Source organism: Dreissena polymorpha, chromosome 6 (assembly GCF_020536995.1).
Source record: "Dreissena polymorpha isolate Duluth1 chromosome 6, UMN_Dpol_1.0, whole genome shotgun sequence".
Lineage (NCBI taxonomy): Eukaryota > Metazoa > Mollusca > Bivalvia > Myida > Dreissenidae > Dreissena > Dreissena polymorpha.
The window spans coordinates 8,846,378-8,871,219 of NC_068360.1; the positions used below are offsets into that span (position 1 = coordinate 8,846,378).

Below are 24,842 nucleotides of genomic sequence, written 5' to 3' on the forward strand. Positions count from 1 at the left end.
TTATTAAAACTTGTTATATCATACCTTGAAACAACTTAATGCCACATTGTGTGTTTCTCTAAGTAGCTGTAGACTGGTGCTTTGTCTCTAAGCTATCAATATCCGCCTCTGCCAGACCCTTTTGACCCTTTTTTGCTGAGGTTCAAAATAAGGTTCAGTCTCATTTTTGACACTCTCATTGTCCTGTTCATGTACCTCTGTCTCTAGTCCAACTCTCTGATTTGCTGGTTTCTTCAAATTTTACAATGTTATTTTTAAGCGAGTTTATCAACAAATCGCCAAGATCAATTGTTGCCAAATATTCATTATCTAACTCAGATATATATATTATTTATGTATTTATATGTATTATTTAATGTCGTTGTTTATAAAAAAAAAATTTTGTTTAATTTTGCTTTTGTTGTAAATGAAACATCAAAGAAACAAAAATATACAAACGGGTAATGTTTATTCATGTTCGTATATATTTACAAAAGAAGTGCGGTCACGGTTCTGGGCACTGTATAACTACGCGTCAGCGTCTTGAAACCATTGGTCCGATTTTAGAAGCTCCGCCTTCGAAGGCAGTTTCGCCGGCTTACGGGTTAAGCAAAATGAACTTGTTCATTTTTCTACAGAAAATTAAGAGTGAATGTAAATATATAGTTATTTAATACAGTGGCGCCATCAGGAAATAAGCAACAGCTAGGTCCATCGACAAACGAACACTTACTGAAAGCTGGAATACATTCCGAGGTCATCTTGAGGATGTCTTTATAGTCGTACCGTTATATAACTTCTTTAAATTTATATTAAACATGGCAAAAAGTATGTTTTTAATGTTTGAAATAATTATCATAACGGAATTAACGTTCTTTTGCCCAGTGTTGCAAAGTGGGAATTAAGTCTCACTTCAGTGCTTCCATTGGGAGATAGCTCGATGAATGAGGAGGGCAGATTGTGCAACATAACCATACAGAAAGCTCTGGAAGATATCAACGCGTTTCCAAACCTGTTAATAGGATACCGGGACATACCAAACCAGGGTGGAAAATTCAATCTAACTTATAACAACTTCGACTCGAACGTAATTATAAAACGAAAATATAAATTATTTTTCAGTAATTTTATTACAATTATTTATTATTATTATTTTATTTATTATTATTTTATTTATTTATTTATTTATTATTATTATTATTATTATTATTATTATTATTATTATTATTATTATTATTATAATTATTATTATTATTATTATTATTATTATTATTATCATTATTATTTTTATTAGTATTATTATTATTTATAATTATTATTATTTTTATTATTATCATCATCATAATTAAAAAATATATTATTAATGATTATTATCCCCACGCTTTTCGGAGAAAAAGTGGGGATATTGTGGTTATCTCCGTCTTCCGTCCGTCCGTCCGTCCGGGCCACTATCTCCTATCTACACTATAAGCACTAGAACCTTGAAACTTACACACATGGTAGATATGAGCATATGTGCGACCCTGCACTATTTGGAATTTTGATCTTACCCCTGGGTCAAAATTTATGGGGATTGGGATGGTGCCAGGTCAGAGATGTTTATGTTATTTTACATTAACTTCTTCATTTTTACACCGATTTACTTCAAATTGATACTGAACATCCCTTATGACAATACCGTCAATCTCAAATATACATGGCCCCATTTCCAACCCTGGAGGGCCCCGCTCACATTGACCACGCCCACCCAAAATTGCCTTTTACTATAATTTCTACATTTCTACACCGATTCACTTCAAATTGATACCGAACCCCTCTTATGACAATACGGTCAATCTCAACTATGCATGGCCCCATTACCAACCCTGGGGCGCCCTGCCCACATAGACCACACCCACCCAAAATTTGACTTTTACTATAATTTCTTCATTTCTACACCGATTCACTTCAAATTGATACCGAACTTCTCTTATGACAATAGGGTCAATCTCAACTATGCATGGCCCCATTACCAACCCTGGGGCGCCCCGCCTACATAGGCCACACCCACCCAAAATAGCCTTTTACTATGACTTCTTCATTTCTAAACCGATTCACTTCTAATTGATACTGAACTTCTCTTATGACAATACGGTCAATCTCAACTATGCATGGCCCCATTACCAAACCTGGGGCGCCCCGCCCACTTAGGCCACACCCACCAAAAATTGCTTTTTACTATAATTTCTTCATTTCTACACCGATTCACTTTTAATTGATACTGAACTTCTCTTATGACAATACGGTCAATTCTAAACTATGCATGGCCCCATTACCAACCCTGGGGCGCCCCGCCCACATAGGACACACCCACATAAAATTGCCTTTTACTATAACTTCTTCATTTCTACACCAATTGCTTCTAATTGAGACTGAACTTCTCTTATAACAATACGGTCAATCTCAACTATGCATGACCCCATTACCAAACATGGGGCGCCCCTGGGTCAAACATGCGGCGTGGGGATACTCGTCGGCCTCTGCCGCGCCATTTCTAGTTTTTTATCTTATAACTATTGTTATTTAAATAAATTGTTGTGTTGTAGTGAAGTAGAAAATTGAGAATGTGGGGATATTTTATTTTGTTTATTAATTTGTTTAATAATTTTGAAGTATACTTTGCACCCAATATCGAAATGACTTTGTTAATGTTTGTAGCGCCGTTAAATGTCGCATCGCCGTTATTCGTCGCAGGCTACGAGATTTGTCGCAATGTGGACGATAAATCTCGCAAGGAACGATAAATGTCGCAAAACCTACTGATGATATATGTCGCAACGCACACCTTTGTAAGTCATGTAAAAATGAAAGGTTGAAGTAAAATGACTAAAACTTAAAGGTTAGATCTAGATTACCCGACGTGGTTCCACCAGAATCGTCAATTTTTAGTTAGTATTGTCCGAAATGGTCAGTTGTGGTCAGTATTTTCCATAAATGTCAGTTGCGGTCAGTATTGTCCGAAATGGTCAGCTGTGGTCAATATTGACCCAATCAATTCTTATAATTCTTGGCTCAAGTAGCCAGTTGTCGATTTCCCTGTGCAAAATGGACTGCTGTTATCAAGATTGGCCAAGGTTGTAAGTTGTGATAAAACTGTTACATTATTACAGCGACACAAATTACGATACAATTGTATTGGATATTGTATGTTAGTTACATGATTGGAGGGCATGTATCATTATCTTAGTTAATGTATTAGTTTTTGCAGACGCACTGACATATGCCGTAGTTTGTACTGGTATGCTGATGAACTGACTAAAGACTGATATGTTCTTTTTATTTTTTTCAATATCGTTGCTTTCAATTAATGCTTAACATATAGGCAGCGGTATTCTATGTCACTGACTCGCTGCAGAGTATCAATCTAGTGAAAATACCTCATCACGGTTTATCAGTGAGCGTAGCCTTCGGTTAGTTATTTCCTTTACTTTCGTGAATATAAAAATATTTGTTGAGTAACAGTGTCAAAGATCATCCTCCGTGCACCAATTTTGTATATTAGACTCCCCCGATCCTTTTGGAAGTTGAACTCGTACTCGTCACGGGATTAAACCCTCTAGTAGAATTGTCATTCTTTCGCTTTGATCTTTATGTTTCATCTAGACTCTAAGAGCTAAATACACGGGTGTTTTGTGAGACCAGTTGTTTCCACATGGTAATCATTTGTGTCAAGTTATTTTAAAATCGCAAAAACATCATTAACAGTCCAGATAAAATATCGAGTGATAAGGGCATGTGTATATATGCATGTACATACAAAAGCAGTGATAAATACTGTTAAATGTTCTATTAACTTAGTAGGATTTTATGAATATTCACATTTGCTAAAAGGCAATACAAAAATGTGTTTTCTTGCCAACATTATTTTTACCCAAAGGAAATATTAAACATGCAAGAAAATAGATACCTTACATTTTGATGACCTGATGTATTGTTGACTTAAAAACTGATTAATTCAGACACGCATAAATCATTCCTATAAGGTTCAAATTAGCATGGTAAATTTGTGATTATTTTATTACATGTGCCGCATTTAAAGATACTGGTAAGCTAAATATTGCGACTTGCTATGAAGATTTCATTTTGTGAAAACTCATAACAAAGCTATATTTCTCAAGATATAGAGGATATTTATTCATGTTAGTGTAAGATCGTTTGTTATTTCACTCGTAATCATAAAAAATATATATGTCTTGAAGTAAATCTTGATATGATAATCTAACAATAGAAAAAGTAGTTCAAAAAAATAGTTTTTTTCACCGGTGAAAATAACAATTTTTTTATTTTCACTGCTGTCATTTTACTGCAGAAATGTCATATTTTATCATTAGGTATAAAAGAAATCAAGATAATTTTCAAAACCACTTAAAATCGTATTCAATAAGTAAACACCAATGCATGAGTAACCCTGAATATTAAAATGACACTACATAAAATTTAAGGATTAACTTAATGTATGCACGTAAAATATGTACATTCTCTCGCAACCCTGGGCATTAGACTTAATGGCAATTTATAAAAATACTAACTAAAAACTGACCATTGTGATGGAAGTTGGCCCAAAGAACGTCGTCGGGTCATTTAGATCTAACCTTAAAGTCATTTTCACTTCAACATTTCATTTTTAACATGACTTACAAAGGTGTGACACATTTAACGTTAATGTTGCGACACATATCGACAGTTGAAATTTGTGCGACATTTATCGTTTAAGTTGCGACATATTTCGTCAATAGGATTTCCGATATTCACGTTCCTTGCGACAGTTATCGTCAATGTTGCGACTAATCTCGTAGCCTGCGACATATAACGGACATGAGACATTTAACGGCGCTACAATGTTTTTGTTTAATAACTGCGTTAAGATCGTGGACCGCGTTTTTAGGGCATGTAACAATCATATTTTGTCTTTAAATTTTAAATGTCGCTTTTTGATAACGGTTTAACGGTAAACCGAACATGTAATGTCTGTGGTGAATGGGGTTAAGATGGACGAATGTGCAATTCTATCAACCAAATTTCTGTTGAATTATTGTTTGTACCTGTAGCTTGGTTCGCAATCTTAGAACTAATAATTGGCAAATTGCAGAACTAGGAAACTACATATTTTTCTTATACCCACGTACTGCATATTTCAGAGAAAAGTTCCTCTTACATTTTGTAGCACACAACTGTTATTATATTGTTGTTGTTTTTTTCCAGTGCAGCAGAGAGAGAAGCGCATACATTGCATACAAGCTGGATAATATCGTCCGATTTCCGTTTATCCTAATCGGTGGGGTATGTCCTACTATAACAGAGCAGGTTATAAAATCTGTTTATTGTAACAGTAACGATTACACGACGTCCAAAGCTCAGGTAGGAATTCGAAAATAGTGATTATTATGTAAACGTAAAACTAACGTAGCTAGCTTTTGTATGTGCCTATTATTCTGTATAAAATGACGTGTATAATAACTTATGTTTACAAACATTATTTAATTTTTGTAACTAACGTCTTTCATTATTATTTTAAAACATAAAGATGAGCCACGTGTTTCGTTGTTCAGAATCAAAGTAGTGTGGTCATACAGTACAATGTCGCGCTGTGTGCTCATTTCTGTCATATATCTAAACTCTTTTAAGTTATAAAGAAACACAATTTCAGAAGATATAGACAATTAACAGCAAAACGCAAATAAATATATTTCTTTTTAATAATTACAAACTGCTGCCCTGAAATATTGTTCAAAATGAATTTTTGAACTTTTAAGTAGTTCCATCTAATATTATTCCGCATACAAACACGTTTTAGAACATTACTAAAACAGTTTGCGATATCTTTTAATATACTTAAAACATTTTTTGCGTTAAACACTACTATATTATATAAGCACATTTATACGTTGATAATTAAAAAACCCAGCATTAAAGACTTTTTTTACAGATATTATAGATGTTTAAATTGGGTCTATATTAAAGGGGCCTTTTCACAGATTTTGGCATTTTTTAACTTATTCATTAAATGCTTTATATCGATAAATGTAAACATTGGATCGTAAAAGCTCCAGTAAAAAATCGAGAATAAAATTAAAAAAAGAAAAGAACATTGCCCGGACCAGGTTTCGAACCAGTGACCCCTGGAGTCCTGCCAGAGTCCTGAAGTAAAAACGCTTTAGCCTACTGAGCTATTCCGCCGAGTACATATACTTGAAGTATTTTATACCTTATATAAGCAATCTTCGTAGTATCACAAAATTTAACGACAAAAACAGAACTCTCCAAATTATTCAATCGTTTCGCGTTGCAACGCTTTATAATTTTTAGGTTTTAAAATCGTCAAAAGATGCATATAAAGGCTATATTAGACCATGGTAAATGTTCAGTATTACTGTTTTCTCACAAATATCATAACTAAAACGAAAATTTGCGAATCTGAAACAACTTTTTTCAATTTTGTCAATTTACCAAAGCGTGAAAAGATCCCTTTAATTGATATACTTAAGTTTTGGAAGAAAGATCCTTATAAGCAGGGAGGTTATATGAAATATTGACAAAGAAAACAAACGTTAGGGTTCATTGGGATTCAAAGCGGCGAATCCTTTCGGTATTTTATTCTGTAATTTTGAAGCATGAGATTTAAGTTATGTTGCAATTTGATTTGGTCATAAGGTTGTTATAAATGTAGAAATATACGATATGTCAAAGATTTTTTGCAAAACGGTGACTACTTTTACCGGAAAATAAGCAACAACACACACAAACTAGTTTAACAGTAATTATAAACTGTATGTATGGTATAGCTATCATCATTTAATCTCTTTTATTAAATATAACTCATGTTACGCATTTATGTATGGTTGTTACTAATAGATTTTAAAATAGTATCTAATTTCGTATTTAATACTATTTTATAATGTGTTGTCATAGATGAAATAAAGTTAACGTAACTTGGAAATGTAGCTGTGATGCTAAATGTTCTTCATTCGTTTACGGACCTCATATTTATTGTTTTAAGATATATATATATATATATATATATATATATATATATATATATATATATATATATATATATATATATATATATATATACATTATTATCTGTTTAATCAGATTTCGTATCTTGATACATCTGCCAACTTGGCTGATAGAAGGAAGTTCCCCAGGTTATACCGACTAACAGCTCCGGAACGTGTAGGGTATGCTCTTGTGCAACTGTTAGCAAAATTCAACTGGACTCGTATAGCGGTTGTACAAGAAGAGAACGATAACTTATCAATGGTAGCGGACTTTTATTATTATATTATAATATATAACGATTAGGGGGGAGTCTGTATTGTAGCCGACCCGCCCTGTGTCCGTCTGTGTGTCGGTCTGTCATAATGTCCCAAACTTTTTCGGACTTTAACTCGTCCAGCGATTCAAGGATTTTGAGAGGCATAACATTCAACTTAAGGCTTTTAAGGACTGTAACTTCCTTGTGCTTTGAAGGATTTCTCTGTAATTAGGCACACATGCTCACCTATATGTAGCTGCCTTTAGAGTCAAAATCAAACTTGAAAGTCAAATGTAATATAACATGGCTTTATTTTCACGACAAAGATTTTGAGGTTCCCCACGCATTGAAGTATTTTTACACAAATGTTATTCACCAATTTCAAAATGTCACACTACAGTGCTATATTTTAAAAAAAAGGCTTGACCAGACTGTAACTTCGTCATTAAATGAAAGATGTTCAAATACAGCGTACGGTAACAACTTATTATCGCAGAGGGATACTTTTTGCGTTGTTCGCGCTCCTGCAATTGATCACTAAGATTATTTACCGATTTGACTATTAGTCAGTTTATCCATATGATTTAATTTAATCAATGGATAGACATTATAGGTCTTCAAATGGTCGTCTTTATCTTCATATGGTATCTTCGTATTTTCAATATTATGTTTTGAGCACAAAAAGAACATTATTTGCGTTTATTATAAAACACAACAATGGAAATGTCTATAAAGGTCTTTTTTATTATACTGTCACCCCTATTAAAAGGGCCAGCCAATTTGGCTTATGAGACATTTGCGTGTATACCATGTACCTCCCAACTCCTATCACTATGCCAGGCGTCAGGCGGATAGAAGTCGGTATCCATTCATTTTTAACTAGCTCGAGGCTCTCGAACCGGCCATTTCGGAACAAGCCCCATGACAATCATCCATCCTTCGACAAACGCTCCCCATGGGGCTCGAACCTTCGACCTCCCGATCCCGAGGCGGACGCCTTATCCACTAGGCCACGGCGACCGGTCTATATTTATGTATCTTATCAAATAACGTAAACACACAGTCAATGGTATTGTAAAGAACAGTTATAATTGTGTACAGTTTCTTTTCACAAGTTTAGCTCTTGAGAAACGTGCGCCGAATGCGGAGCATTACAATGATCAGTATTAAATAAGCGAAAAGGTGACAGTTTGACAGGATATTGTTAATAATTATTTTCGACGACGATAGCTGTTTACTGTCGCGAATTTTATGACAATAAATTACCCGAGCATAGTGCTTAACATTAAAGTGCACGTATAAACCGGGTATTTGTGTCTTCAACTAATTATGCGACCCATATTAAACATGGGCCCAAGCGGATAAAATCCTAATCCAATACCCATGATGTGGCATTTCCATTCTCGTTTATCAAGACCTGCTTTACACCGATAAATTTATGAATATGCACTTCTTCTTTTTTGCAAATTGACCAAATGTAAGACCGCGCACATTTGTCCACAATTAAAATTGCGCAAACTCTGTAGTTCGAAATATACGTCCCTTAATATTAGCTCTTGTTGTTGTTACTGTAGGTATTTATATTACATGTGTATATGCAAAAGCACTCACAACACACACAGTTAAAACTTAATTAAGAAAATTTACTGAAACTTAATTGATAGAAACGTTAGTTTATTATATGATGTTCACCATTTTAAGAAGTATCCTTTTTCGTAAATTAAGGTCTTAGTCATCTATTTCTCTGAAAATAATTTCGTAGAAAAGGTTTCTTATGTACATCTTACACATTAACTTATGATTTAAAAACTTTTTAAAATTGGACAAGTTATAAAGATTTACTGATTATTATTCGCATTGCTTTTTAACGCACGATATCATTTTATGGTTCTGGACTACGTCGATTTAATTTACTGCGTTCGTACCAAGGGTACTGTACAGTAAATATTATATTCGAACTAAGACCTTTCCAACATAACCCTATTTAAATGATCTGTTTATGAAAGAAACCGTTTAAAGTGAAATAATTTTCTGTCATGAGAACTTATGTCATGCAAGCATGTATTTAATTATTTTCGGTGGACTTAAATTGGAATGTTTGGAATGTAATAAGTGTGACCAGTTTTTAACTGAAAATAGTATTTGAACAAAAAATACTCCCAAATTCATGGTTTCTACCAATTTTCCGCCATTGTTCCATTTCAACTTTTTCTTCATATACAGGTATTTTATCCGAATGTGAACGTACACTATTATAAATCGCAAGTTCAAAGTATGTGCTGTGTTTAGACCACAATCGACTTAATGAAGGAACTCAATGTTGCGAAAGTAGATGTTATTGCCGAAAATCCCATAGCTGTGAAATCGACTCAGAATATCGATTATCCATATGACCAGAATATGAATATTCTTGAACAGTTGAAGCTATTAAAGGTAAGCAGATTTTACAGGTATTTTACAACAACAAAATCACTAGCTTGTACCATGAAAACTAAATAAATATTGAGTACAAGTATATACATGTATATATCATATTTTCCGTAAAATATAGCACATTAGAGAGTTTAATAGTAAGTGCTGAATTTCATTGCATACAATATGTTATAAACATGTGATATGATTAGTATTGTCGTTATATGAGATGTCAGTCAATAGTTTAACTAGGGCCCAGACTCTTAAATCCTTATCTGATTTAAAGATATTTTTGTAAAGTGTGTTTCATTCTATTTACAACTCTATGCTTTGAACGGATTCTGTTTTTGCTCTGACAGTGAAATATGTACCGTTAAAGCTCTCGACAAACTATGCTTAAATGGTTCATCTTTTTATTAAATAAGTTTTAGATCCTGACATGTAATATGAATAGGTATGTTTGGTCTACTTCTACGAATACTCTGAACAACAAATGTTACACGTTTTTGGGTATATGGGCAGCAACAGAACAAGTGCATACTATTTCGCACTTTATTATTACAGAATGGACTTTGATTATTGGCAACTATTTTCATTTTTAACATAAGGGATTTTGTACCCATTATTCTGTAAACTATTCTGCACTGGAGCCATTTGATATAGGTTGCCTTAGTGGGACTGAACACGAGTGCATGTACATTCTTCCAGTCAATATTAAAGGATTATGAGATAAATTTTGTATGACAGCTGGGGTGTCATTGTTTCAAATTAATATTGTATAAATGTTTCTCATCTTTAGGGCTGGTTACTATTTTTTAATGTAAGGTGATACACGCGAGATCTCTATATGTGCACGGGAAAGAAAAGCATATTTCGGATATTACCTCTTTTGAATTAATTTGTTTTGTAGAATCTGGACGCACGTATCATTGTTGTAAGTGCTTTTCAACACACAGCTCTGGACATCGTATGCAATGTAAGTTTTAGATAAAGTACCTCAATGTCATGTACATTTTTTGCGTCTGATACCAGACTATATATAAGCATAAGAACAATTTCACATATACGTCAGTGTACGTTAGGAAACGTTAGAGAAATGTTGAGAACGGTTCAGTTACACATGCTGATATACGTCAAAGCATATATTTGTACATGCCAAAGTAGAATTTGGTTCGTATTCTGAAGCTTAGCATACGGGTAGCAAAAGATGAATACACTACAAGTTTGAAGTAGGTTACTCATACTCTGGCCATAAACTATGATTGGCTGCTATGAAATGGCTTGCGTTTGTCAAAAGCTGCCGATACGTCAGTACTATGTTTGTTTAAACATATGCATTCATTTTGTCAAGTACAATATATCAAAATACACAATACATTAGATATCAGAAAAAGATTGAAACGAAAGAAATAAGTCTTATATAGTTTCCTTCTTTGGGATTATGTTTACACATTATTGTCAGTGTATTAGGAACAATCTAACTTAGTTGATGATAGACATTATTATTTTAGTGACATAGGAAATATGAGTGATACATATACGTAGGTTTTGAAAGAAATAGAAAAAAAACGAGAAATAGATATGAGAACAAAATAAGGAAAACAATACGCCAATAGACAAGTAAGGATGAAGGATTGTAGATGCGAGGACTAGGATTAACAAGACTATTGCCAAGCAATATAGTCCCCTACCGGCTCCATCATTGTCAGAAATTTCACCATCGTCAGAATGTTTATATTTTTATTTGTTGTCATAGAAACCAGAATATTTGACGTAGGAACAAAATGAAATGACGTGCATAATGTCCATATTGCCATCAACCCATGTTTTAAGATTCATCAAAAAATATTAAAAACTTTTAAAGTTATCGCAGGATCCAGAAAACCACCATTTTCAGCAGTATTTCTTGTCTATTTGTTGCCATAGCAACCAGAATTTTTGACGAAGGAACAAAATGAAATGACGTTCAAAATGTCCATATTGCCATCTATCCATGTTTCAAGTTTCATGAAAACATATTAAGAACTTTTAAAGTTATCGCAGGATCCAGAAAAGTGTGACTGACTGACAGACTGACAGACAGACAGACAGACAGACAGAGCGCAAACCATAAGTCCCCTCCGGTGAAACCGGTAGGGGACGAAAACAGCAACGACTAATCGTAACTGGATTGTTAAGCGAATCGCCGGGATTATTTTATAAATTGTTTTCAGTTTCGTTTGGATGTGTATTACCGAAAAGTAGAATATCAAGCTCAACATCGCTGGTTATTCTGGTGATTCTATTTATTAATGTTATACGTATAATAATGTTGAATTGAGGACATACGAGAAGGAAGTGGTGATTGTACTCAATATCTCCACAGGAGCACAATGGGGATGCGATGATGTTTTTTGCGTAAAGGTGTGCATTAAGTGCACTCGATTTAGTCCTTAGTCGCGTATGAACTATTTGGAGATAACGTTTTCCTACATAAAAGTCCGATGGTGTTTTAATCATTTTTTAAGGTTGAATTTAAATATATTCAACGATTCACTATATTTAGTTTCTTCTGGTAGTATATTCTATTTTCGAATGACTGCTGGTAAAACGGAATTATAGTAGAGCGTTGATGTTGATTCGGATGTACGTAATACATTTGCATTACGGAAATTATACCTAGTAGCCGCTCCAACATGTTGAGGTACGAGGTCGGTCAAGTACTGAGGGGTAAGTGAATTTTGCATTTTGTAATAAAGTATTAGTTGATGTTTGTCGTGTCGATCTTGAAGCGGTTCCCGGTTAATTTCTTTTTGCAATTCGTTTAATGATACTAATTTAGATGATCCACATACAAATCGCGCGGCTTTGGTTTGAAGTTTGTCAAGTTCATGTTTTTCTGCTTGAGTGCAGTTATCCCATATTACGTCTGAATATTCTACCAACGGTAGAATAAATGACGTATAAATAGTTTTGAGTGATTTTCGGTCAAGTTTAAATCTCAGTTTACGCATGATATTCTTTATCTGTTATGTATTTTAATATGGATGTGCCACTTACAATCGTTCGAAAGAAAAACTCCGATGTGTTTGTGAGAGCTTGCTTCCGGTGTTGGCGTTGACAACATTATGAATTTATGAGTATTCGGTTGTTGCTTTGAGAATTGTAGTGTTTCAGATTTGTAAGGATTAAATAAGACATGCCGTTTAAGTGCCCAGACAGATATTCGGTTGACATCGTTATGTAATATTGCATTTGAAGTGTTTGGGTCATCTATGATTATGTATTTGGGTGTGTCGTCGGTAAAAAGACGAATGTTACTTTGAATGTCGTTTACAATATCATTTAAGAAAATTAAAATTAGAAGGGGACCTAATATAGTGCCCTGAGGAACACCGGCCTCTAGTGAAGCCCAGTTTGAAACTGCGCCTGGAAGTACTACACATTGACGTCTTCCATTAAGATTACAGCAAGAGTGTAATTTTCCACGGATGCCAATAACATTCAGTTTATGTAAAAGGCCCAGGTGCCAGACTTTATCAAATGCTTTACTTATGTCGAAAAAGTCAGCTTAAAGCTCTCATCCGTTGTCGAGGTCTTTGCAAAATGTATCGTAAATATAAGTAAGTTGGTTTGTGGTTGAATCACCTGGCAAAAAGCCAGACTGAAATAGGGTTAGAATTTTGTTATTAATTAGGTGTTTTAATATTATTGTTCCAAACACATGTTCGTTTGTATTAAGCAATGATATATATAGGACGGTAGTTTAGGGTCACCTTTTTTTAAACTGCACTGACGTTCGCTTCTGTCCAACAGCTTGGTATTATACATTTTTCGAGTGAGAAATTAAAGAAGTTACATAAGGAGGTTGACAATTCGTCTCTACATTCTTTTAAGATACGGTTACTTATACCGTCAGGTCCTGATGCTTTGTCTACAGGAAGTGTTTTGAGAATATCATGAACATCAGTAAGAGAGATAATGAAGGACTCTGGCAAGTTAGAAATAGGTATATAAGTTTGATCAGGTACTTAATCGCCATCAATGTCAATTTTTGACTGACTTTGAAAGAAATTATTACGAATGTTCGCCTTTACAACGCAATCAGTTACAATTGAATTGTCGGCGGGATTAATGAGTGCAGTAATTGAGTTATTATAAGGTTTGTTGATAAATGGCTTAAGAGTTCTCCACCAGTCCTTAGACGTGTGGTTACTTGTTTTGAGTTTTTCGCATAGACTATCGTAGTAATGTTCTTTGGTCTGTCTAATTAATGATGTTGTCTGGTTTCAAAGTGTACGAAATTTGGACCAATAATATATACTATGTTCGCATGTTTGTAAGCTCGTTTGCGTTTTCTTATCATATGACGTATGTGTGTATTTAGCCAGGGAGCGTCACGTGGTTTGATCTTAATTAGCCCGTGTGGATTACAAAGTTTAGCATTTCGAATAATAGTATCAGTGATATTAGTGCAATATAATTCGACATCATTACTTACAATTGTTACCCAATTAAATAAACAGAAAGTTTCACGTAACAAATCGTAGTACGCCGTCATCGTATTTCCATATGAGACGCTCGTACATTTTCGCTTTTGGCTTTTTTTATTTGAATCGACAAAAATTTGGACAATGGTAGCGATAATATTCGTCAAGAAAAGGATCACCGACACCTGATAATACCAAGCTGTTTGGGTTACTTAAAAGCAACAAATCAAAAACTGACGAAGACCTTTCTTTGAATTGCGTTGGTTCGGCAATAACTTGAACAATGCTGTAATCAGTGCACCAAGAATCAATTTCCTTGCTAATGTAGATATATTGTTATTCATGTTAAAATCGCCCATTATTATAATATCTGATATACCGGTGTCAATTGCTAAGCCTACAGAGTTATCAATTTAATTAGTGTATGACGCATCTGCGTTTGGTGATCTATAATATAAACAAATTAAGACACGCTTTTTACTCTGCAAATGTAGTTCAATCCAAAAACATTCTAATGAGATAGGATCAAGGTCAGGTCTGCGTTCATAGTGGATAAAATCTTTTACGTATAGTGTGACCCCACCGTGGCTATCGTGTGTTCAATCTTTGCGCTCGGGGCGGTGATATGAGGGCATATATAGATCGTCATTTTCAATAGTGTTATTAGGCTAAGCCTCAGTAAACGATAATACATCAAAATTCGATAGTTCTGCTGTAAGAATATCCATTTTTTAAAAATACTTTGCACACATAATACTATATATATGAAAAACTATTAGGCATTGTCAATAAGTCAGTAAGTGTATTTAACTCCGTGACAGAGGAAGCTTGGGAACTAATCGATACTGGGTCTGGATTTAGTTCGATATCCCCAGAAAGCAACATGATTGTATTTAGCCATGTAACTATTACGATTGTTAAAAAGACAACAAGTGTTTTTCTTACAAATACTATTACATTAGAATAGCAGCGTTTACTAACTATTTCGCGTGTATAAGGCAGTTGAATATGTCGGGAAAGTTGGGATTGATGTTTAGAATAGACGATTCTAGAGTAAGTTCGTCATTGTACAACGTTATTTAGACTAGTAGTAAATTTAAAATTGCGAAAAACAATCCAATTGTTTAATATCTTGGTAAAATGTTATGTGTAATCATCATGACACATTGAGAAAGGTGAGTGCACTTTAACAAGATTTACAATAGTCCAAGACTCCTCAACAGATCCTTCATCCTAAGAACAATAAAGTAAGAAACTAAAGCAAATAAAAAAGGTTATAAAGATGTAAGTGAGTTAGTAAGGATTCATTTTGTGAATGAGCTGGTCAGCTAGAGAATTAAGTGTCGTACACATAAGTTGTACGGTATAAGGTGCTCTAAGTTGGTGAAGACATACATACAAGTATACTATTAGGGTATTTAACACTTACGAGAAGCAGTGAAAGCCAATAGTTACAAAATCAAAACATACACAGCATGGATACAAACTCATGAATAGACACACGACAAAATTACTCAATCAGACAATATTTAGGTTACTTGCAACGTGCATTAAAACAATGTAGTAGTAGTTAGCCAATCGAATAGTATTACAGTTAAAACACTGTAGTATGAGTAAGCAGACAGTTATTCAGTTACAAACACATTAGCATACATATTTATGAAGCTCAATTAATTTATTTAAAGTTGTTCATGTTTTTGTTTATTATATATTATGTATATAATTCTTAAATTATATAAACAGTACTCTGTTTATACGATAATTTGACGCACATGTTGTGTTGTCGTGAACTTTTCATGTGTATTTTCAAACATTTATTAAAAATGTTCATACGAAACAAGTTTTCAACGTTAACAATAGTATGTTAAGGTGCCATGATTGTGCAATAACAACAATGTCAGATGTTATAAACAGAACAAGACACAATAATATGTTTAAATAAAAGTATTGCACCCAAATCATATTAATTAAACATTGTGTGATTGCGTATATATCCAAAAACTTGACTTTATTATTTCATCATTATTAAATATTACTCTCATGCATGTCATTCGATTGACTTAGGCGTACAAGCTGGGACTATACGGGAAACAGTTTGTTTGGATATTTACGGAAAGATATTCCAATGAGTTCTGGAAGGTTGGCGATGACTATTGCACGGAAGAGGAAAGGCAGAGGGCAGTGGAAGGGGCATTTTTCTGTAATACTGTGAATGATAAGCCCTTTACAGAAAAGGGCATTGCAAACATCACATGTAAGGAGAATCGTTAAAAATGAGAATATCGATAAGTAGCTATAAGGATTTAAATCGCCTAAAAACCTAAACTAAAGAGTATATTCATAATGACTTTTCTTATTCAATTTATTTTTGCAATTAAACGAACAAAAAAAATTCATAATGCTATCTATATTCAATGGGTTACTTAAGCTCAAGATGAAAATGTAAATACGTGTTTTTCTTTTGTATTTTAATACATCAGAAACAGAACTCAATTTATTTAAAAAGTTTGAGAAGTTTTCTCGTCATAGAGCCATACTTTAACATGTTCGATACGAGTTAAATGAAACATTTTTAAATATGTTGATGAGTACCCAATATTTAAATTATATTTTCAAACATACATTTGTATATACCAGAATATCTTAAAAACTATGACTTTTTTGTTGACTGATGCCATGTTGATGCTTATGATGCCATGTCGCAAAAATAACGGCATTCGATTTGTCATTCAAAACACTGTATTTAAACCGTAGCATTTATTTTAAACTAGAAAATTAATGTTTTAATCGAACATTGTTTTCTATTTATAAAGACTCGGACCTCATCACAGATATTCACCATCGCGCTAATGTATCAGAATCCAAACTATTTGACTACGCCGTCGGAAAGTGTTACGATCATGTTTGGGTTGCAGCTTTGGCGTTGAACTGCTCAATAGTTGAACTGCTAAGTAAGTTCTCTCGACACTGCATGCTAATCAAAACCATGTATATGAAACGTTTTTACATGACTTTTTATTATGTGATATAGATTATTGAATCTAGTGCTGCTATATATTCTCTACCATTGCACTCACACAGAGCATGACAATATATTCGTATGATACAAATATAATAGTTTGCAGCTGTGTTATGTAAACCTGTATATTGGCAGAAAGTATAAGATGAAGCTTTAAATCTCGGTTGTCGCAAAATAGATTATAACTATTGAATGCAACGGTTTAGTTACCATTTGGAGTTCAAAGTTCAAATATTACAATAATTTAGCTATAAGGTAATGTAGGTTTAAATTAATAACCAACCTGTGGAATTAAGACATAATTCTCCAGCTCAATGTCAAGTCAAAATGAGAGGTCAAATGTCAAACATGATATCGGTATTTTAGCATATGTCGTGGAAGTTTTGACAAATCTGGTTTAATTGGCTAAATGCACCTCATTAAGAGAAGCGGAAGTCTCATTTAGTTATGTGATAATTATACAACTAAGTAACTCTAGATCTGGAAAAACTGAGCTAAATCGAAGTTATTCTAGTAACGTTTTCTTATGTATTTTTAACACTGTTTGTAAATTGGAATATATACTTACCACCTGTCCATCTGCTCAATGCAAATACAATAAGTGCCGTGTTCAATCAATAATAGTATGTACTTTTTTAATTCTTTCCATTTTTCTGTAACAATCAAACAGTAAACAAATTATTGTGATGCCCATAATGAAGATTGCTTTAATTGAAGGAGCTAATACTGTGACGCTTAGGCATTAACTTTTTTATTTCAACTACAGCCAAACTGTGTGCGTTCAGCGTGAGCGTTACAAAATCCGTTTCAAAATCTGATATTCCAAATGATAGAAAATAGCTCGATAGTCCAGATCAAGCGCACATGCTCATTTATTTCTGAACTTTATCAGGACAAGTGTACATACGCTGCATAAATGTCATATTCTTTTAGAATCGATGGCATTCAATGATGGAAGACCGGAAATGATTTCCGACTGCATTGATAAGTTAGATTTTGTAGGGACGACTGGTAGAATAAGGTTTAGAAATGGGGCTCTTAATCCAGATGCAGTTTTGCAAAGAATTCAAGGACATTAAACCTTATGCACACCTTCTTTAACATGCCATTGTGCTTTTGTAAATTTTGTAATATGTTTGGTGATTGGCAAAATTAACTTATTTTCGGTACAACAAATGTATTGAAGGAGGACAAGTAATGTAAGATAAAGTCGTTATGCTGCCTTTGTGATTACTCAAGGTTTTAATGAAAGTGCCTATGTTGGTTTTAAGTTTAAACGAGTTAATATGATTTTACAGATGCGAAAACAAAAGTGGTGGCATATTTTCGGCAGGATTATCGCCCAAATTCTCGTTATGAGTGGATAGATGGAGCACTTATTTGGAAAGGTCAGACTAAGATGCATCTATTACACATTTTAAATATAACAAATAAACAATATGAATACAACACCGACGTGGTCGCAATTTTCCAATATGCTATCATACACAAATTCTAACTGAAGGGTATTTTTCTATTTACTGAGCTATATATATATTGGTTGATTCGTCTTCAAAACCAATATATCTCATTTATAAAATATACAAGGCAATGTCCTGCTGATCAATATTGTTTATTAAGCTTTTACCATAAAACATTGTTTTGATGAATGATGTGTTTAAATGAATAATCGAAATGCTATAGTAATACGGCCACATATTGTGTTATTGTTTTTTCCAGATAACATTCCCCCACTTGATTCTGCTCAGACAATTCAGAGAGAGAAGTTCATCCCGATGCCATTATATTTGACGATGTGTGTACTAGCTGGCATTGGAATCATATTCACAATCGCTTGCTTCGTTTTCAACGTATTTTGGAGAAAGCACAGGTAGTATGTGAACAGGTTCAGTTTTTAAATTGACATTTGGAAGGAAAAAACATATAGATATGATTGGTGTTAAAAAAGTGCGTCAGCGTTAAGATGTTTGGTAAAATGCTTCGATTATTCGTTTATGTAACAGTTAATTTCAGAAAAAAAACGTACAAATTAGCTATACCTGTTGCCCGTACCATATCGCTATAAATATATATATTCTGATCATATTAATGTCTAAAGTATAACATTAAATACATTTTATGCAATTTCTTATATTTTATAGGATAGTGAAAATGTCATCACCAAACATAAACAGTATTTTACTTGTCGGCTGTTTACTAATGTATGTAACTATAGTTATCAAGACAATGGCAACGACAAGCAAAACAGTGTGTGCGGTAAGCTAAATTAATTACAATTGAATTGTTCGCTGCGGATGAAAACTATGCGTTTCGTATGTCATTCTATATTTCTTTTATCATGTAGAATTTTGACCAGCAGAAAGCGAGCCATATTATCATAAAATAGTTGTAAAGTATGACCCTATACTGCAAGCCGCGCGATGTGTTCTTTTAAGTTATATGTTTTATCATTCATGTCCAACATTATATATGTTTTTTTAATCTATACGAGTTTTGCATTAGGCATAATGTTTTTATTTTTTTATTTAGGTGCGATTGTTTTGCTTCTGGATAGGATTCGCTACTCTATTTGGTTCCATGTTTTCCAAGACATGGAGAGTCTACAGAATTTTCACAAATAAACAAATGAAACTGAAAATGGTTTGTCAACATGTTTTAAATGCACAAATATAATTGTGTTACGATTTACTTTATGTAAACATTTGTGTTATTTACACAAATCTCATGTATTTACTCAATTTGAAATATGCATGTTAATTCGTATGCATATAAATTCATACTGATAACAAAATTTCTGCTGTATTGTTGTAGTCATTAAGAGACAAACACCTACTGGTCATCATCGGTATACTCGTTATCATGGAAACACTTGTGTTAATAGTATGGGAGAGTTACTCGCCGCATCAAGTGAAAGAGCAGCGGCTGGAGACAGAGGATGTATGTTTTAGTTGTATATAAAAATAACAATGTTCATATTGTGTCTTAAAAGATCATTTATTAAGTGGAATAAGTATGTTTGACTTTGTTGTTTATTGTTTTAAAATGTATTTTGTTATATTACAAAGGTTACCACAGACAAAGGGGACAAGGTTTTAGCGTTTTCTCGTGTTTGTGTGTCGGATCACTCCAACTATTTCAACTGGACCCTGAAAATAGTGAATGGTGCTCTTGTTACCTTTGGCGCTTTTTTGGCATGGGAAACCAGACAAGTAAATGCTTCATTCTTGTTACCAGTGTCATGGTATAATTGATAATATACTTCACACGGTACCTAGTTATTCGATTTACGCCTTTTTGTATCATTTATTCGTCACCATTTTATATATTGTTTTATTTTGATATTACCATTTTGAGTCTTTATTTGTTGTATTATTTTTTTATGTCATTTTAATACATGATGTCATTTAGCATTACCATGTAACTTGGAAAATGTCAAGAGTTAAAAAGCAGTTTGATACAATGTGATATTATTTGTTCCCACCTTTTGCCCGCCTGAACGGGTCAACACTTACAGCGTACAATTCTCTTAAATTGGTTGCTTGCAAATATTTAATTGAAAACAGATACACTTTCTCCTACGTAATACTTTAATCTAAATTTGAACGGAATACTTTTTAAAACACGCGTACAGTCATGTATAAAACAAATTGTTGAGTATATCTTGTATCTTCTAACAATTACTCGGTATTTAAAGGTACACATAGAAGCTTTAAACGACTCTAAGACGATCGGTGTATGCTTGTACAACGTTGTTATTCTGAGTATCGTGGGGCTGTTTCTGTCTATGATGCTTGATGACAAACCGATTGTACTGAATGGAGTCACTTCCGTGTGCCTCTTCGTCGGAACTCTCGTATCGGAGACGTTGATATTCCTCCCAAAGGTAACACTGTACTTAAACAAACAAGAATTCAATAATTTAGCAATATATTAACAATATAATATTGTTAAAAAATCAGTCGCTTAGAGACAGTATTGTATTTCCATTATTCATAATATGTTTCCTATACATTTAATTAAACAGATATTAGCAGTTTACCGGAAACCCATTGCAACCCCACAGACTGCCTTGACTAATCTACATTCATCGACAACCTTGAGTATGACAACAAACCGTATTGAATTAGGCGTCAGTCGTTCATGTGAAAAGGAAACGCAACCTGATGATACGACGAGAGTGTCATGTGAAAAGGAAACGAAACCTGATGATACGACGAGAGTGTGATGTGAAAAGGAAACGCAAAATGATGATACGACGAGAGTGTCATGTGATAAGGAAACGCAAACTGATGATACGACGAGATTGGATTAACAAATCAAATGAACTTCCGATGAGACTAGATTGACAACACAAATTGAACTTTTTACGAGATTGGATTTAAATCATAAATTGATCTGGTGATGATGTTAAATTAACATCACAAATATAAATCATAAAAAGATTGAATTGATATTAAACATCGAACCTTTGGTGAGTGTAAATTAACATCAAACATAAAACTTACGACATTGGAATAACATTACAATTTGAACTTACCATGAGATAGGATTAACAATATAAATAGAACATACTGCAAGATTGGTTTGTCAACACACAGTGAATTTACGACATGACTGGATTGAAAGCAAACAATTATAATTAGTATAACTTATATTATATATAATATTTTAAGTGTAATTCGCTGTATGAGTTTTAGTTATTTTGAACATTGTAACATGTAGCATTTTATGCAGCTAAAGACAGACATACACTTAGGCTGTCTTGTATTAGGCCTCTGAATGCTTCCCGACAACTCTGCCATATTGGAATCGAGACTCAAAAAAGTTGAATTTTGAAGTATAGCACGTCTACTTAAAACTGATCAATGTCTGTTTTTCTGTGTTAATGTGTAACCCGACGTTTGTGCAGTAAACCCTATTTGCCCGCTTTGATGACAAGCAATCAAACTCACCTAATCAATCAGCTCATCCAATTGACAAGTAAACACGATTCTATTGAAAGTATAAAATGGTGGTCATACATTTAAATTCAATTAAGTAAAAATTGCTCTGCAAAAGAGCCGTCTGGCTGTCGTGGAATACGTAGAGTACTATTGGCTTTGTACAGTGTTTTCAAGGTGCTAGTTACTTGAGGTGAGGGGAAATATCATGCCAATAGAGATCACAAAGTCAAAGGTCAAAGTCGCATAGGGTTTAAACATGGAATTTGTTTCCGGACATTATTAAGAGAATGATTGACGAAAGATCATTTTTATTGTTATTTAAGTATTTTTTGGCTATAGTAGGGTGCTTTTTTGGTACAAAAGCTCAAATGTCAAGGTACCTAGGGTCATTAACATGAAATGCGTCTCCAATATTACCTCTTTACTAAGGTCAAGTTTATTTTATTTTGTACAGGATTGTAAATCATGCGAGGCGAAGACCCTTCAGTTTTTAGATAAACAGATCAAAGGTGAAGATCACAGAAGCTTGTTATCTGAAAAAACATTTCGCATAATGAGATATTGACTGCACGTTAGGGTATATATATGTTTTACAAACATCTCTTGTTTATGTGCTTATCTGTGCTACTTATAACGGCATGAGTTTGAGAGCAAAAGAAGAGTAGGGACGATTTGCTTGTAGTTCAATTACAAAATCAGTAAGTGTGTTTATGTGTATACAAATATTACCAACTCTTTTTTATTGACTCAATGAATGTTTGTATACACTTAGATGGCTCTGAGTCTGTTGTAAGATTGCACGTAGCATTGTCTTTGGTATTAATTTAAAATATTACTGGTATTTAATTAAGTACACATTAACATTGATAAACTGTTATCAGGTGGGAAACCTTGATAGGATTCTTCAGTAACTGACTTTATGTTTTGTTAAATTGCAAGGAGTGTAATTGAATTATTAATTGTTGTAATGTTTGTTCAAAATCGTCAACAGTTGAGTTTAACTTAAATTTGACGTAAATAAATACACACTTTCAGCTAGAAACTGAATGTGGTCGTGGCAAATTATTCAAAGAATTTCAATTGCATTAATATTCTATAATATCTTGGCCACTGTGTGGTTAAAGAGCAAGTGTAACCTACTTTTTTAACGTTATGCTGTTGAGATAGTTCAATATGTTATGCAGTATTTATTGTGGGTAGTAAAGCCTAGTTTGCTTGTTTGCAGTTTGCTACAACATTTAGTTGTGCAAATTGATCGTAATGCTCAAATTCGCCATTACGTGCATTTGTTTGTAAGCGGTCAACAACTTAGTAATATTTAAGATTGAAAATATAACGTGAAATACAAAATCATACTTTGAATAGTATTGTCTTCGTTTTTGTTAGTTTATGAAGTGTGATGGTTTTATGAAATGAACACTTTGAAATGTAGACGATGATAAAGCTGAATTAATCTGAAGCTATTAAAGGGGCCTTTTCACAGATTTTGGCATTTTTTAAACTTATTCATTAAATGCTTTATATTAATAAATGTAAACATTGGATCGTAAAAGCTCCAGTAAAAATTCAAGAAAAAAATTAAAAAAAGGAAAAGAACATTGCCCGGAGTAGGTTTCGAACCAATGACCCCTGGAGTCCTGCCAGAGTCCTGAAGTAAAAACGCTTTAGCCTACTGAGCTATTCCGCCGAGTACACATTCTTGACGTATTTTATACCTTATATAAGCAATCTTCGTAGTTTCACAAAATTTAACGACAAAAACAGAACTCTCCAAATTATTCAATCGTTTCGCGTTGCAACGCTTTATAATTTTTAGGTTTTAAAATCGTCAAAAGATGCATATAATGGCTATATTAGAGCATGGTTAATGTTCAGTATTACTGTTTCCTCACAAATATCATAACTAAAACGAAAACTTACGAATCTGAAACAACTTTTTTCAATTTTGTCAATTTACCAAAGCGTGAAAAGATCCCTTTAAAAATGCCTTTTTTAGATAATTTGATATACTTTGACTCTATTTGCTATATTATTTGTGATATATCCCTTGTATCCTGTACGTTCAAATAAACTTAAATAAAACTTCTTTTCGTTTCTTAAGGGCTGTTGTATATCCCCGAAAACTAAGTTTGAAGCTTATATTCTAGGAATCACTCGCTTTGGTTATTGGTTGGTCAGTGCATCAAATGTTATTAGTGGTGTGGGGGTAAAAGTCACGTTTAGGAAAACCTCAGGTTTAATCTACTAAATTAACCAAAAATGTAAACGCCTAGTTATTTATAATGAGATGCAACAATGTGGGAAATTGGATCTTACTAGTGATATAATAGTTTGTTATCGAATATGCTTAAGCATGGTAATTGGTAAACGGTGAATCCGCTATTCATGCGCTAGACAAACCCTGAATACGCCAAGTATACTATAGAAATACGCGGACCATAGGTTTAGTATGCTAATCCATGTGCTAGTCATAATCTTACAGAGAGGTATACCGTTGTTCAAACGTTTTAAAAGCGCGAGGTTGAGGTACATATAAAGTATGCCAATCTTTTGTAATATAGGTGCTTGGTCATGGGTTTTTAACATACGTATATATTATGAGGTTTTGTAACATACGTCGTAGGTTGCGTGTGCTATTTGCTCGCTTCTCGTATACAAATCACAAATATGGTCAATTTCAAAATTGTAATTTATTTGCCAGAAGCCTTTTCTCTATGTAGGAA

General features: G+C 33.5%; 1 protein-coding gene across 2 annotated transcripts; it reads left to right on the plus strand.

Annotated features, from left to right (window-relative positions):
- Positions 1 to 469: 469 nt before the first annotated feature.
- Positions 470 to 24,173, plus strand: LOC127835265 (gamma-aminobutyric acid type B receptor subunit 2-like). Of its 2 annotated transcripts, none has more exons than XM_052361602.1 (15): positions 470 to 1,066; positions 5,221 to 5,376; positions 7,114 to 7,281; positions 9,566 to 9,709; positions 10,599 to 10,664; positions 16,222 to 16,411; positions 16,971 to 17,108; positions 18,475 to 18,564; positions 18,896 to 19,046; positions 19,318 to 19,432; positions 19,706 to 19,816; positions 19,988 to 20,113; positions 20,242 to 20,385; positions 20,871 to 21,059; positions 21,201 to 24,173. In XM_052361602.1, the coding sequence occupies exons 1-15, from the start codon at positions 920 to 922 to the stop codon at positions 21,399 to 21,401; spliced, it is 2,136 nt and encodes a 711-aa protein (XP_052217562.1). In that variant the 5' UTR covers positions 470 to 919; the 3' UTR covers positions 21,402 to 24,173. The 2 variants fall into 2 exon arrangements, with proteins under 2 accessions (XP_052217562.1, XP_052217563.1); XM_052361603.1 differs by having other exon boundaries at positions 5,221 to 5,298.
- The last annotated feature ends 669 nt before the right edge of the window (positions 24,174 to 24,842 follow it).

What these genes read in the sequence shown, in the direction of transcription:
- LOC127835265 (XM_052361602.1), top strand. Translation starts at nt 920, where the DNA reads ATGAATGAGGAGGGCAGATTGTGCAACATAACCATACAGAAAGCTCTG. An exon ending in AGCGGCTGGAGACAGAGGAT is followed by an intron (nt 20,114 to 20,241) that starts GTATGTTTTAGT and finishes TATATTACAAAG; the next exon opens with GTTACCACAGACAAAGGGGA. An exon ending in CGTTGATATTCCTCCCAAAG is followed by an intron (nt 21,060 to 21,200) that starts GTAACACTGTAC and finishes TTAATTAAACAG; the next exon opens with ATATTAGCAGTTTACCGGAA.